Source organism: Nerophis lumbriciformis, linkage group LG25, assembly GCF_033978685.3.
Source record: "Nerophis lumbriciformis linkage group LG25, RoL_Nlum_v2.1, whole genome shotgun sequence".
Classification (NCBI taxonomy): domain Eukaryota; kingdom Metazoa; phylum Chordata; class Actinopteri; order Syngnathiformes; family Syngnathidae; genus Nerophis; species Nerophis lumbriciformis.
The window spans coordinates 42,119,830-42,136,964 of record NC_084572.2 but is presented as its reverse complement, the minus strand read 5'-3'; the positions used below and the strand labels follow the sequence as shown (position 1 = coordinate 42,136,964).

The following is a 17,135-nucleotide window of genomic DNA, read 5'->3' as shown; positions in this document are numbered from 1 at the left end:
GAGAGAGGGAGAGAGGTAGAGAGAGAGGTGGAGAGAGAGGGATAGAGAGAGAGATGGAGAGAGAGAGGAGAGGGGGTAGAGAGAGGGAGAGAGGTAGAGAGAGAGAGAGAGAGAGAGAGAGAGAGAGGAGAGAGGTAGAGAGAGGGAGAGAGGAGGGGGGGGAGAGAGGGGAGAAAGGGGGCGAGAGAGCACGAGAGAGAGGGAGAGAGATAGAGGGAGAGAGAGAGAGGGAGCGAGTGAGGGAGAGAGAAAGGGAGCGAGGGAGGGAAAGAGATAGAGAGAGAGAGAGGAGGTAGAGAGGGAGAGAGGTAGAGAGGGAGAGAGTAGAGTGAGAGAGAGGGAGAGAGATAGAGAGGGAAAGAGAGAGAGAGAGAGAGAGGGGGGGGGAGGAGAGAGAGAGGTAGAGAGAGGCAGAGAGAGAGGGGGGGGGTAGAGAGAGGGAGAGAGGGAGAGAGAGAGAGAGAGAAGGAGGTAGAGAGAGAGAGAGAGAGAGAGAGAGAGAGAGAGAGAGAGAGAGAGAGAGAGAGAGAGAGAGAGAGAGGGAGAGAAAGGGGAGAGAGAGAGCGCGAGAGAGAGAGAGAGGGGAGAGAGAGAGAGAGAGGAGAGAGAGAGAGCGAGAAGGACGCAGAATGGCGGCGGTGCCGTGCTCCAAATGCACGGCAGAAAGAAAAGGCTTCCGACGGGAACTTGACTCGTGGCGATACAAGCTGCTCCACTGTGTCGGTCAGTCTTCTACATCATTCTTTATTCCTCTGCGGGCCTCCGCGTCTCCTCGCTCGGCTTTAACAAGCTTCCTCTCTCGCTGCTCACTCACTGACTAGCTAGGAGCTAGCATGCTAACTAGCTTAGCCAGCCAGCTAGCCGCAACTCTTTAGTGACAGGCGAGGATGTTCTTCACACTTTTGTCTCTTTGACACCACAACTACTCATCTCACCTGAAACACATTTACACACATTTACACACGTCACATGGAGGTGGAACTCACTATTTATACTACTTGTGATGGTAGCATTGTGGACACTACCTGGGCTAACGTGAAGGAGGGTGGGGGAGGGGATTGGAGCAGCTGCGGTCACGTGACCACAATACAACTTTCTTCACTATGACATTTGTGCACGTTTGTCTCACTAACATGACGTTTGTGCACGTTTGTCTCACTAACATGACATCTGTGCACGTTTGTCTCTCTTAGATGACAGAAGCAGTGAGCCACAATGGTCACAAGTCCATGTTTCTTCTCTTGCAGGCTTTGAAAGCATCATAGAGGGGATTTGTGGCTCCATGTTGACAAGAGACCTCAACTTGTTTGATGGTGCGTAGCCATGAATATCATCATCCCACCATTCTTTTTCTTTACCGCCTAAACCAGTGTTTTTCAACCACTGTGCCGCGGCACACTAGTGGGAAATTACGCAACTTCACCTAATCGGGGTAACCACGTAATACTCCATGCCAGTAGGTGGCAGCAGGTAGTTAATTGCTTTGTAAAAGTCGGAAAGTGTCGGGTGAGACGAGGATGGTTTGTTGTGATCCCAATATGCAGACCACGGCGTGCAGGTAAAAAGGTATGCAATGCTTAAACCAAAAATGAACAAAAGGGAAAGGAAAAGGCAATGGCTATGCAAAGCGAAATTAAACTGAACCGGCTACAAAGCAAACAGAAACAAAATGCTGGACGACAGCAAAAACTTACGGCGTCCGCAAAGTACATCCGTACATGACATGACAATCAACAATGTCCGCACAAAGAAGGGTAGCAACAACTGAAATAGTCTTGCTTGCTAACACAAAGCGGGTGTGGGGGAATAGCGCTCAAAAGGAAGACATGAAAATACCAACAAAACAGGAAGGGCCCTCCAAAATAACAGCGCAGGACAAGAACTAAAGCACTACAGACCACATAAAATGTTGTGGCGGGGCCAAATTAAAATGAAGTTGAAAGTCACACTAAAATGATGTGGCAGACCACATAAAAATTGGGGGGATGGGCCACACTAAAATGAGATGGCAGTCCACCGTAGAATTATTTTGGCGGGCCGCGTAAAGAAGTGCAGGGACACGCTAGAATGACGTGGCTGGCCACGTTAAAATGTAGTGGGGGTCCACGATAAAATAATTTGGCAGGCCACGTATAAAAGAAGTGAATGGTCACGCTGACGTGACGTGGCGGACCACATAAGAATTGTGGAAAGGGCCACATTAAAATGTAGTGGGGGTCCACTATAGAATGATGTAGCAGGCCACATATAAAATAAGTAGAGGGTCACGCTAAAATGATGTGGCATGTCGGGTCATGCTAAAATGACGTGGTGGGGCGCATTAAAATTGCGGAAAGGGTCACTTTAAAGGGGCAGACCACGTTATATGTTGTGGCGGGCCACATTAAAACAAAGTAGAAGACTAAAATGATGTGGCAGACCACATAAAATTGTGGGACGGGCCACACTAAAATGAAATGGCGGTCCACATAAAGAAGTGCAGGGACACGCTAGAATTATGTGGCGGGCCATATTAAAATGTTGTGGGGGTCCACTATAGAATGATGTAGCAGGCCACATATAAAATAAGTAGAGTGTCACGCTAAAATGATGTAGGAGACCACATAAAATGTTGTGGCATTACAGTGAGGTGGAGGGTCACGCTAAAATGATGTGGCGGAGCACATTAAAATTGTGGAAAGGACCACTTTAATGTGGCAGACCACATAAAATGTTGTGGCAGACCACATTAAAGTGAAGCGGAGGGTCACGCTAAAATGACGTGGAAAGGGCCACTTTAAAACGAAGTAGAAAGTCACACAAAATGATGTGACAGACCACATAAAAATTTTGGGACGGGCCACACTAAAATGAAGTGGCGGTTCACATAAAAAAATGCAGGGACACGCTAGAATGATGTGGTGGGCCACATTAAAATGTAGTGGGGGTCCACGATAAAATAATTTGGCAGGCCACGGATAAAAGAAGTGAAGGGTCACGCTAACATGACGTAGCAGACCACATAAGAATTGTGGAAAGGGCCACAATAAGATGATGGTCCAACAAAATGTGTCGGACCACGTTAAAATTGTGGAAAGAGCCACAATAAAATGATTTGGCGGGCCACATTAAGATGAAGTAGAGAGTCACGCTAAAATGATGTGGCATAAAAATTGTGGGGCAGTCCACAATAGAATGAAATGGCAGGCCACATACAAAAGAAGTGCAGGGAAGTGCTAAAATTACGTGGAGGGCCACGTAAAAATTGTGGGATGGGCCACTTTAAAATGTATTGGGGGTCCACAATAAAATTATTTGGCAGGCCACTTATAAAAGAAATGGAGTGTCACGCTAACATGACGTGGCGGGCCACGTAAGAATTGTGGAAAGGGCCACGTTAAAATGATTTAGCGGTCTACCAAAATGTGGCAGACCACATAAAATGATGTGGTGGAACACATTAAATGACGTAGCATGCCACATAAAAACTGGGGGGCGGTCCACAATAAAATGATTTGGCAAGCCACCTTTAAAAGAAATGCAGGGTCATGCTAAAATGGAGTGGCGGACCACGTTGAAATTATGGAAAGGGCCACTTTAAAATGATTTGGCGGTCCACATAGAATGGGGTGGCGGGCCAAGTTAAAGTGAAGTAGAGAGTCACGCTAAAATGATGTGGCAGACCACAATAAATGATGTGGCATGCCACATAAAAATTGTGGGGCGGTCCACAATGGAATGATTTGGCTGCCCAAATACAAAAAAAGTGCAAAGACATGCTAAAATGACATGGAGGGCCACGTAAAAATAGTGGGACGAACCACATTAACATGTCGTGGGGGTCCACAATAAAATGATTTGGCAGGCCACATATAGAGTGTGCAAAGCGGTAATCAGAGCAAAGGGTGGCTATTTTGAAGAAACTAGAATATAAAACATGTTTTCAGTTATTTCACCTTTTTTTTTTGTTAAGTACATAACTCCACATGTGTTCATTCATAGTTTTGATGTGACAATCTACAATGTAAATAGTCATGAAAATAAAGAAAACACGTTTAATGAGTAGAAGGTGTGTCCAAACTTTTGGCCTGTACTGTGTGTATGTATGTATATATATATATATATATATATATATATGTATATATATATATACATGTATATATATATGTATATATATGTATGTATATGTATGTATGTGTGTGTGTATATATATATATATGTATATGTGTATATATATGTATATGTGTGTATGTATGTATGTATGTATGTGTGTGTGTATATATATATATATATATATGTATATATATATGTATGTGTGTGTATATATACATATGTATGTGTATGTATATGTATGTGTGTATATATATGTATGTGTGTATATATATATATGTATATATGTATATGTATTAAGGCTGCAGCTAACGATTATTTTTCTATCGATTAATCAATAGATTATTTTTTCGATTAATCGGTTAATCTATAGATTATTTTTTTCGATTAATCTATAGATTATTTTTCCTTTTACCGATTATTTTTTTTATTTAAAATGAAGATGAAAAAATAAATGTAGGCCAGTTTTTTCAAAAGGCATGGCTTTTATTTACAAAAAAAAAGTATGGCCACTCAGTCAACATTGACAACAACATGACAAAATATTCTGTAACAATGTAAACATTTAACAAAATTAAAAGTAGCTTATTTGCTTTTAATGTGCAAATATAAAAGTAAACATCCAGTGCAAATCTTAATATTCTGCAATAGTATAAGCATTTCAAAAGTAAAAGTATTGCTTATTTTGCTTTAAAATGTGCAAAAATAAAGATAAACATCCAATTCAAAAAAGTGCAAAACGGCAATATTCTGTAACAACAGTGTAAACATTTCAACAAAAGTAAAACTTTTGCTTATTTTGCTTAATAACACAACAATGATAGTATGATTAAAGTGAAAGTTAATTGTTCGTTTGTACATAGTATACGTAATTGTTAATGTTGTAAAAGGTATTTGCACAACTAATTAACGTTAGCGTTAAAGAGGAGCGCGTCTTTGTAAACACTGAACAGGCACGCCAAACGCTCCTCTCAGAGCGAAACGGTGCTTTAGTTTATGAATTTACAACGCAGACACAAATGACACATTCATGTTTTTGTGTAATGATGACAACGTATACTCACGCGGACGATTGACTAGTTGATGGTGATGGCAAGAACGCTGCCGTTGTGCTGCTATGATAGGCCATTTCCGCTCGACACAGTGTGCATACAACAACATTATTAGCAGAGGTGGGTAGAGTAGCCAGAAATTGTACTCAAGTAAGAGTACTGTTACTTTAGAGATTTATTACTCAAGTAAAAGTAAGGAGTAGTCACCCAAATATTTACTTGAGTAAAAGTAAAAAGTATGTTGTGAAAAAACTACTCAAGTACTGAGTAACATACACACACATATCATATATATATATATATATATATGTGTATATATATATACACACACACACACACACACACATATATATATACATACATACATTGATATATACAGTATATAATTTATATTTATTTATTTTGCTGTTTTTGTTTACATGTTAAAGGTGTTTTAATAATTATACATGCATGTTTAACATATAGATTCCTTTCTTTCATGAAGACAAGAATATAAGTTGGTGTATTACCTGATTCTGATGACTTGCATTGATTGTAATCAGGAAGCAGTGCTGGTAACGTCCACGTTTTCAAATGGAGGAGAAAAAAAGTTCCTCCTTTCTGTCTAATACCACATGAAAGTGGTTGTTATTTGGCATCTTTTTTGTCCACCTTCCATATTTGTTTTTATACCCTTTACAAGAAATACATTGGCGGCAAACTCCGTAGCTTGCTAGCTTGTTTGCGCTGGCTTTCGGAGACTCTTATTTGAAAGTGCAAGCGCGATGGAGCGGGACTTTTATTGTGAAGACAGGAACTGTGCAGTCAGTCTTTACGGTTGAAATAAAAAAAGGGTCTTTTTTTCCTTCACACTTTTGATTGATTGATTGGAACTTTTATTAGTAGATTGCACAGTACAGTGCATATTCCGTACAATTGACCACTAAATGGTAACACCCGAAGTTAGCTCGGAGCCAGTCAGGTCATGTGACCCCTGGCTCTGTTTGATTGGTCCAACGTCACCAGTGACTGCATCTGATTGGTGGAACGAAGTGTAACGTCACCAGTAAGGCAGGCACTTTGAAGGTCTGTCTGACAGACCAAAACAAACAAAGCGTGCATTAACAGATCGATAAAAATTAGTAGCGAGTAGCGAGCTGAATGTAGATAAAAGTAGCGGAGTAACCGATGACGTCGACTACGTCGACGCGTCGTTTCAGCCCTAATATGTATGTATATATATATATATATATATATATATATATATACAGTGGGGCAAAAAAGTATTTAGTCAGCCACGATTGTGCAAGTTCTCCCACTTAAAATGATGACAGAGGTCTGTAATTTTCATCATAGGTACACTTCAACTGTGAGAATTCACATTGTAGGAATTTTAAAGAATTTATTTGTAAATTATGGTGGAAAATAAGTATTTGGTCACTTCAAACAAGGAAGATCTCTGGCTCTCACAGACCTGTAACTTCTTCTTTAAGAAGCTCTTCTGTCCTCCACTCGTTACCTGTATTAATGGCACCTGTTTGAACTGGTTATCTGTATAAAAGACACCTGTCCACAGCCTCAAACAGGCAGACTCCAAACTCCACTATGGCCAAGACCAAAGAGCTGTCGAAGGACACCAGGAAAATAATTGTAGACCTGCACCAGACTGTGAAGAGTGACTCTACAATAGGCAAGCAGCTTGGTGTGAAAAAATCAACTGTGGGAGCAATTATCAGAAAATGGAAGACATACAAGACCACTGATAATCTCCCTCAATCTGGGGCTCCACGCAAGATCTCATCCCGTGGGGTCAAAATGATCATGAGAACGGTGAGCAAAAATCCCAGAACCACACGGGGGGACCTGGTCAATGACCTACAGAGAGCTGGGACCAAAGTAACAAAGGTTACCATCAGTAACACACTACGCCGACAGGGAATCAAATCCTGCAGTGCCAGACGTGTCCCCCTGCTTAAGCCAGTGCATGTCCAGGCCCGTCTGAAGTTTGCCAGAGAGCACATGGATGATACAGCAGAGGATTGGGAGAATGTCATGTGGTCAGATGAAACCAAAATGGAACTTTTTGGTATAAACTCAACTCGTCGTGTTTGGAGGAAGAAGAATACTGAGTTGCATCCCAAGAACACCATACCTACTGTGAAGCATGGGGGTGGAAACATCATGTTTTGGGGTTGTTTTTCTGGCCGACTGATCCGTGTTAAGGAAAGAATGAACGGGGCCATGTATCGTGAGATTTTGAGCCAAAACCTCCTTCCATCAGAGAGAGCTTTGAAGATGAAACGTGGCTGGGTCTTCCAGCATGACAATGATCCCAAACACACCGCCAGGGCAACGAAGGAGTGGCTCCGTAAGAAGCATTTGAAAGTCCTGGAGTGGCCTAGCCAGTCTCCAGACTTCAACCCTATAGAAAATCTGTGGAGGGAGTTGAAAGTCCGTGTTGCCCAGTGAGAGCCCCAAAACATCACTGCTCCCGAGAAGATCTGCATGGAGGAATGGGCCAAAATACCAGCTACTGTGTGTGCAAACCTGGTAAAGACCTATAGTAATCGTTTGACCTCTGTTATTGCCAACAAAGGTTATATTACAAAGTATTGAGTAGAATTTTTGTTATTGACCAAATACTTATTTTCCACCATAATTTACAAATAAATTCTTTAAAAATCCTACAATGTGAATTCCTGGATTTTTTTTTCACATTCTGTCTCTCACAGTTGAAGTGTACCTATGATGAAAATTACAGACCTCTGTCATCATTTTAAGTGGGAGAACTTGCACAATCGTGGCTGACTAAATACTTTTTTGCCCCACTGTATATGTATGTATGTATGTATATATATGTATGTATATATATATATATATATATATATATATATATATATGTATATATATAGCTACAGCTACAAGGAGGGCACAAAAAAATCTATTCACATCCGAATCGCGATTATTCATCCCAATTCTAAACCGATTTTTTTATTTATCGATTTTTTAAAAACAATTAAAAAAAAATTATTTTATTTTTGTAATGACATTTTTTTCATTTTAGGCCATCTCAATGCAACTTTTAGATTTTTTTTTTCATCGATTACATTTGTTTTTACAAGAATCAATAAAAAAAAACAAATTTTTAGCCCATCTCTATGCAATCATAAAGCGCTTTTCTGACCTGTGACTTGTTTTGAAAAAAGTTCCATCATAATTATTATACCAAATTATACATTTCAATAATCAGTTTGAATCGAGCATCGATTCTGAACATAATCGTCACCCCAGGAATCGGAATTAGGTCGAACCGTTCGGTGCAAAAGATTCACACCCCTAATATCTGCAAGTCAAACTTTCAAAAATTGTTCCCTGTGCCCATACTCAAAAGATGTTTTTAAAAAAAGATGATACCTGTTGAGCCAATGAATTAAACGTGAGCCTGCTATCCGTGACATACAGCAGCTTTAAACCTTGTAGAATGTTTGTGTAACATTTTCTCCTCATATCTTAGTCTGGTTCCTAATCATACGGCCTTAAGGTCGTCCGTACACGACAAAGACTGTTAAAGCTTATCTCGGCCTTCGTTACTTCCTTGTCAATTTCTTACGGCTCTTATCCCGTTTCAGGCTGTGAACCCAAGCAGGTGGATGACTGGTCCCCAGAAGCCAACTGCTCCTTCTGCAACCTCGCCCTGGACAAACTCAGTGTAAGAACTGGATTGGAGTGTTTTGCTAATCACCACGTGGAGATTGGGAATGAGTCCAAACAATCGTGGAAAGTCTAAATAAGCAAGTAGAAAAAAGAAGAATAGGCAGGCAGAGTAATTATCATTTTTCTTAAAAGAATATCGAACAGGGATGCCCAAAGTGGGGCCCGTCCAGTCATTTTGTTTGGCTTCCCAATATTCATACTGATCTTTTACGATCACTTCTTTTATCAATACAGATATCTGTGTGATAACAGTACCGTATTTTCCGCACTATAAGGCGCACCGGATTATTAGCTGCACCTTCAATGAATGGCATATTTCAAAACTTTGTCCACCTATAAGCCGCCCCGGACTATAAGCCGCGCCTACGCTGCGCTAAAGGGAATGTCAAAAAAACAGTCAGATAGGTCAGTCAAACTTTAATAATATATTAAAAACCAGCGTTCTAACAACTCTGTCCCAAAATGTACGCAAATGTGCAATCACAAACATAGTAAAATTCAAAATAGTGCAGAGCAATAGCAACATAATGTTGCTCGAACGTTAATGTCACAACACACAAAATAAACATAGCGCTCACCTTCTGAAGTTATTCTTCATTCGTAAATCCTTCGAATTCTTCGTCTTCGGTGTCCGAATTGAAAAGTTGGGCAAATGTGGGATCCAAAATGGCCGGTTCCGTCTCGTCGAAGTCATCGGAGTCAGTGTCACTGTTCAGCAGTTCTGTGAATCCTGCCTTCCGGAAAGCTCGGACCACAGTTGTGACCGAAATATCTGCCCAGGCATTTACGATCCACTGGCAAATGTTGGCGTATGTCGTCCGGCGCTGTCTGCCTGTCTTAGTGAAGGTGTGTTCGCCTTCGGTCATCCATTGTTCCCACGCCGTTCGCAGTCGTGATTTGAATGCCCTGTTGACACCAATATCCAGCGGTTGGAGTTCTTTGGTTAATCCACCCGGAATGACGGCGAGTGTTGTATTTGTGTGCTTCACTTGTTTTTTGACACCATCTGTGATGTGGGCGCGCATGGAGTCGTATATCAACATGGACGGAGCTGTGTGAAAAAAGCCACCCGGCCTCTTCGCGTAAACTTCCCTTAACCACTCGCTCATCTTTTCTTCATCCATCCATCCCTTCGAGTTAGCTTTTATGATGACGCCGGCTGGAAAGGTCTCTTTTGGCAAGGTCTTCCTTTTGAATATCACCATGGGTGGAAGTTTCAGGCCATTAGCATGGCAAGCTAGAACCACAGTGAAGGACGACTTCTCATTCCCTGTGGTGCGAATATTCACCGTACGTGCTCCCGTTGTATCCACAGTATCCACAGTGCGGTTCACAGGAATATCAGTTGCTGTGAAATAGTAATCCGTGTGAGGATGGAGAGATTGCGTCTTTTCATGAACCGGATCCTTGTCGCTTAGTAGGAGCCATTTTGTGGTCTTTACAGATGTAAACAGGAAATGAAACGTACGGTAATATCCGCGCGCTTTTTCTTCTTCTACGCGGGCGGGTGGTTGCTTACAGTAGAAGAAGAAGCGCTTCCTGTTCTATAGGGGCGGGTGCTTACCTTGGCGGTTGCTTGCGTAGAAGAAGAAGCGCTTCCTGTTCTACCGGGAAAAAAGATGGCGGCTGTTTACCGTAGTTACGAGACCGAAACTTTATGAAAATGAATCTTAATATTTATCCATATATAAAGCGCACCGGGTTAAAAGCCGCACTGTCAGCTTTTGAGTAAATTTGTGGTTTTTAGGTGCGGCTAATGGTGCGGAAAATACGGTAAGTATCATTGTCAGGTTCAAACACTGATGACATCTATTAAACAAGACGAGAAGCAAAGAATCAAACAGACAGAATTAAATTTGGACTCAATTGAGGAGAGACGCCGTCGACCTGTAACCTCTTACAGTGTCTTAGCACGCTCCGGCGAAAGATTGTACGCCACCTCTTTTTATTTGGACTTTTCCTATTTGCATAACAACATCTGTTTCTAAAGGAATGGGGAGTATGTAAACCAGGGGTGCTCACACTTTTTCTGCAGGCGAGCTACTTTTCAATTGATCAAGTCGTGGGGATCTACCTCATTCATATATATCATTTATATTTACTTATTTATGAAACATATGTTTTTGTTAACAAGTTAAAGGTGTTTAATGATAATACAAGCATGTTTAACACATATAGTTTATATTGTTAATAAATTAAAGGTGTTTAATGAAAATACAAGTTTGTTTAATACATATAGTTAATATTGTTTACAAGTTAAAGGTGAATAATGATAATACAAGCATGTTTAACACATATAGTTAATATTGTTAAGTTAAAGGTGTTTAAAGATAATGCAAACATGTTTAACACATAGTTAATATTGTTAACAAGTTAAAGATGTTTAGTGATAATGCAAGCATGTTTATTAACACATATAGTTAATATTGTTAATAAATTAAAGGTGTTTAATGATAATACAAGAATGTTTAACACATAGTTAATATTGTTCACAAGTTAAAGGTGTTTAAAGATAATACAAGCATGTTTAACACTTATAGTTAATATTGGTAATAAGTTAAAGGTGTTTAAAGATAATACAAGCATGTTTAACACATATAGTTGATATTGTTAATAAGTTAAAGGTGTTTAAAGATAATACAAGCATGTTTAACACATATAGTTAATATTGTTAAGTTAAAGGTGTTTAAAGATAATGCAAACATGTTTAACACATAGTTAATATTGTTAACAAGTTAAAGATGTTTAGTGATAATGCAAGCATGTTTATTAACACATAGTTAATATTGTTAACAAGTTAAAGGTGTTTAAAGATAATACAAGCATGTTTAACACTTATAGTTAATATTGGTAATAAGTTAAAGGTGTTTAAAGATAATACAAGCATGTTTAACACATATAGTTAATATTGTTAATAAGTTAAAGGTGTTTAAAGATAATACAAGCATGTTTAACACATATAGTTAATATTGTTAATAAGTTAAAAGTGTTTAAAGATAATACAAGCATGTTTAACACATATAGTTAATATTGTTAATAAGTTAAAGGTGTTTAATGATAATACAAGCATGTTTAACACATATAGTTAATATTGTTAATAAGTTAAAGGTGTTTAAAGATAATGCAAACATGTTTAATCAATCAATCAATCAATCAATCTTTATTTATATAGCCCTAAATCACAAGTGTCTCAAAGGGCTGCACAAGCCACAACGACATCCTCGGTACAAAGCCCACATACGGGCAAGGAAAAACTCACCCCAGTGGGACGTCGATGTGAATGACTATGAGAAACCTTGGAGAGGACCGCATATGTGGGTAACCCCCCCCCCTCTAGGGGAGACCGAAAGCAATGGATGTCGAGTGGGTCTGACATAATATTGTGAGAGTCCAGTCCATAGTGGATCCAACATAATAGTAAGAGTCCAGTCCATAGTGGGGCCAGCAGGACACCATCCCGAGCGGAGACGGGTCAGCAGCGCAGAGATGTTCCCAGCCGATTTAACACATATAGTTAATATTGTTAACAAGTTAAAGATGTTTAGTGATAATGCAAGCATGTTTATTAACACATATAGTTAATATTGTTAATAAATTAAAGGTGTTTAAAGATAATACAAGCATGTTTAACACTTATAGTTAATATTGGTAATAAGTTAAAGGTGTTTAAAGATAATACAAGCATGTTTAACACATATAGTTGATATTGTTAATAAGTTAAAGGTGTTTAAAGATAATACAAGCATGTTTAACACATATAGTTAATATTGTTAATAAGTTAAAGGTGTTTAAAGATAATACAAGCATGTTTAACACATATAGTTAATATTGTTAATAAGTTAAAAGTGTTTAAAGATAATACAAGCATGTTTAACACATATAGTTAATATTGTTAATAAGTTAAAGGTGTTTAATGATAATACAAGCATGTTTAACACATATAGATTCCTTTCTTTCATGAAGACAAGAATATAAGTTGGTGTATTACCTGATTGTGATGACTTGCATTGATTGGAATCAGACAGTAGTGCTGATAACGTCCGCATTTTCGAATGGAGGAGAAAAAAAGTCCTCCTTTCTGTCCAATACCACATGAAAGTGGTTGGTTTTTGGCATCTTATTTATCCAGCTTCCGTACTCCTTTGTTTACACTTTACAAGAAATACATTGTCGGCAAACTCCGTAGCTTGCTAGCTTGTGCACGCCAGCTTTTTGAGACTCTTATTTTGGTAGCGCAGGCAGGATGAAGAAGCGCTTTTATTGTGCAACTGTGCAGTCGGTCTTTGGAGTTTTGACGACAGTTACGGCGCCAGAGTCTGTTGAAATAAAGTGTTTCTCGCCTTCCAGTCGGTAATTTTAATGAGCTGGCAGCAGCCAGCGTCATCTCAGAAGACCCTCGGGTGCCGTGAATGTCAATCAAGTGACGAAAGTGACGTCATAGTGAAGATTTGTGATCGCTTATTTTTAGGACTATTTTTTTTAATGGCTGGCTGGTGATCGACTGACACACCCTCCGAGATCGACCGGTAGCTCGCGATCGACGTAATGAGCACCCCTGATGTAAACAGTCACTGTTTTCGGTCACATTAACACAAAAGAAAAAGATGCCTCGGGCTTGGGCTGGTCCTGGCTTCAGCTCGGGCAGGTCTTCGATGACAATAGATAACCCCCCCCCCCCCCTGTCACCTCCCATCGTACACAATGGAATTTTCCAAGCCTTTGCTTGGTGCAATAAAGACAGCCTCTTGTCTGTTCATTGGGAACTCAGAGAACGGAAAGTTTTTTGATAATTTACATACAATCTTTCTGACAATCATTATATCGGCTTGCATCCAAACTTTCGGATTTTTACCTCCGATACAAGCAGTCCTGCAAGGCATTTACCTGTACTAACGGCTAAATGTCCTCCAATAAGCACACGGTTTGTCTTTTCTTGAATTTTAGTAATCATTTACGAAAGGTAAACATGGTCGGCTATAGGCTACTAGAAGCATGCAGCTACACAATAGCACATAAGCTTAGCGTACAGTAGGAGAGGGATTCATATGGCCCCATTCATCACGGTTTACCTGACACATGAAACGTGACAAATTGGAAGGGTGCACTATCCACTTTAGCTGGAGCACAGCGTTTTTTCCACCCAGGAATGGGGCCGTGTCCTTAATTGAACAATATTGCAGTCTAAAACACATTTGTCAATATAAACAAGTATCAAATGATTACATTTGCATGTTACTTACATATAAAAGTCTCCCAACACAAGCATATTAATAAGTATCCAGTAACAAACCTGTCCGCATCATTCAACTTACTGCATCGTGAGCACTAGGTGTCGCCAAAAAACAATTACTACTCCACTTCTACTTAACCCTTGTTTGGGTCTGTGGGACCCGTTTTCATTTTTTATTAAAAGAAAAATGATACAATTAATGCATTTTTCAAACTGAGACTCACTGACTTTGGCTCATTTTCTGTGAAGAACATATATCAGAATACATATTTAATGACCACACACCCCTCCTACACGTTTCTATTACATATAAGATGTCCGGGTCCACTGAACCCGGGGCTAATAGAAGTGTAGAAATTGATGTTCTCTGTACCACACACACACACACACACACACACACACACAGCAGGCTTAGACAGGAGGAGGACAGAGTGTAGGTACACAGAACATCAGAGGGTCAAATGTACGAGAAAATGAGAGCAGACAGTGTTGACAAACAATGTTGCAACCTTGTGTGGGACTCCGGTTTTCCCGTAATTAGTACGGTTTTCATCAACCTATTCCGGGTTACGGTTGCAGTGATAAAAAATACGGTTTTTCATTAATTAAAAAAAAATTTTTTTTTAAATGCGCGAGGCTATTTATAGCACCGCTGCCAAGCACGAGGCACCAGTTGCCATTGTTTCCAAACGAGCGAACGATCATGGAATCAGCCGGAGAAAAATCGCAAACGAGTCTTAAACCGAAAAGAAAACTGCAGTCATTCCGTGAAGAATATTCAAAAGCCTATCCGGGAATAATTATCCCTTCCAAAAAAGGGTGAAAACTACGCGAATTGCACCTTGTGCAGACAAGATTTTTCGATCGGACACGGAGGAATTAGCGATGTAAAAGACCACGTTGGGACAAAAAAACACAAGTCTAATGCCGTTGCTAGCGATACAAGTGGAAAACTTTCAACGTTTTTCGGATTTTAGCCACAAAAAGGTAATGACACCAATGTTATCTATTGGAATTGTTTAGTACTGTTAAAAGTGTTTATACTATTTATGCTTTCAAGTCCAAGTTGAAGAAATCTTGTTAAATGTTGACAGCATAACTACCAAAATATCATCAATCAATCTTTATTTATATAGCCCTAAATCACAAGTGTCTCAAAGGGCTGCACAAGCCACAACGACATCCTCGGTACAAAGCCCACATACGGGCAAGGAAAAACTCACCCCAGTGGGACGTCGATGTGAATGACTATGAGAAACCTTGGAGACGACCGCATATGTGGGTAACCCCCCCCCTCTAGGGGAGACCGAAAGCAATGGATGTCGAGTGGGTCTGACATAATATTGTGAGAGTCCAGTCCATAGTGGATCCAACATAATAGTAAGAGTCCAGTCCATAGTGGGGCCAGCAGGACACCATCCCGAGCGGAGACGGGTCAGCAGCGTAGAGATGTTCCCAGCCGATGCACAGGCGAGCGGTCCACCCCGGGTCCCGACTCTGGACAGCCAGCACTTCATCCATGGCCACCGGACCTGTGCCCCCCCCCCCCCCCCCCCCCCCCCCCCCCTCAAGGAAAAGGGGAGCAGAGGAGAAAAGAAAAGAAACGGCAGATCAACTGGTCTAACAGGGGGGCTATTTAAAGGCTAGAGTATACAAATGAGTTTTGAGATGGGACTTAAATGCTTCTACTGAGGTAGCATCTCTAATTGTTACCGGGAGGGCATTCCATAGTACTGGAGCCCGAATAGAAAACGCTCTATAGCCCGCAGACTTTTTTTGGGCTCTGGGAATCACTAATAAGCCGGAGTTCTTTGAACGCAGATTTCTTGCCGGGACATATGGTACAATGCAATCGACAAGATAGGACGGAGCTAGACCGTGTAGTATTTTATACGTAAGTAGTAAAACCTTAAAGTCACATCTTAAGTGCACAGGAAGCCAGTGCAGGTGAGCCAGTATAGGTATATATATATGTATATAAAGGTATATACAGTATAGGCGTAATATGATCAAACTTTCTTGTTCTTGTCAAAAGTCTAGCAGCCGCATTTTGTACCAATTGTAGTCTTTTAATGCTAGACATAGGGAGACCCCAAAATAATACGTTACAGTAGTCGAGACGAGACGTAACGAACGCATGAATAATGATCTCAGCGTCGCTAGTGGATAAAATAGAACGAATTTTAGCGATATTACGGAGATGAAAGAAGGCCGTTTTAGTAACACTCTTAATGTGTGACTCAAAGGAGAGAGTTGGGTGGAAGATAATACCCAGATTCTTTACTGATTCGCCTTGTGTAATTGTTTGGTTGTCAAATGTTAAGGTGGTATTATTAAATAAATGTCGGTGTTTAGCAGGACCGATAATCAGCATTTCCGTTTTCTTGGCGTTGAGTTGCAAGAAGTTAGCGGACATCCATTGTTTAATTTCATTAAGACACGCCTCCAGCTGACTACAATCCGGCGTGTTGGTCAGCTTTAGGGGCATGTAGAGTTGGGTGTCATCAGCATAGCAATGAAAGCTAACACCGTATTTGCGTATGATGTCGCCTAGCGGCAGCATGTAAATACTAAAGAGTGCAGGGCCAAGAACCGAACCCTGAGGAACTCCGCACGTTACCTTAACATAGTCCGAGGTCACATTATTATGGGAGACGCATTGCATCCTGTCAGTAAGATAAGAGTTAAACCACGACAAAGCTAAGTCTGACATACCAATACGTGTTTTGATACGCTCTAATAAAATATTATGATCGACGGTATCGAAAGCAGCGCTAAGATCAAGAAGCAGCAACATAGATGACGCATCAGAATCCATCGTTAGCAGTAGATCATTAGTCATTTACAGAAGTATGTCCTTAATATTTTTGCAGTGCTATTTCTGTTGAAAAGTTCAAATGATTACATTGGAGATGTGATGTGCCACTTTTCAAGTGTCTGATGGCTTAAATTAATTTTCATTAATTTTTCATATTTTGAATTCTTTGGAAAGGCTTACAAAAAAACTACATTTGAATTGTAATTCCATGCTATTGACAGGACTATTAATTTTAATGAAGTTAGCTTACCAT

At 40.1% G+C, this 17,135-nt stretch overlaps 1 protein-coding gene across 3 annotated transcripts in view; it reads left to right on the top strand.

Moving 5' to 3' along the window:
* Positions 1 to 606: 606 nt before the first annotated feature.
* Positions 607 to 17,135, top strand: part of lcorl (ligand dependent nuclear receptor corepressor-like) — a 73,581-nt gene continuing 57,052 nt past the window's right edge. For 2 of the 3 annotated variants that reach the window (XM_061984450.1, XM_061984452.1), the window contains exons 1-3: positions 607 to 723; positions 1,248 to 1,313; positions 8,750 to 8,829. In XM_061984450.1, coding sequence (XP_061840434.1) covers positions 630 to 723; positions 1,248 to 1,313; positions 8,750 to 8,829 — 240 coding nt within the window. In that variant the 5' untranslated portion in view covers positions 607 to 629. Of the gene's footprint in view, positions 724 to 1,247; positions 1,314 to 1,445; positions 1,567 to 8,749; positions 8,830 to 17,135 lie in introns of those variants that run through there. The other variant, XM_061984451.1, reaches the window with a different exon arrangement.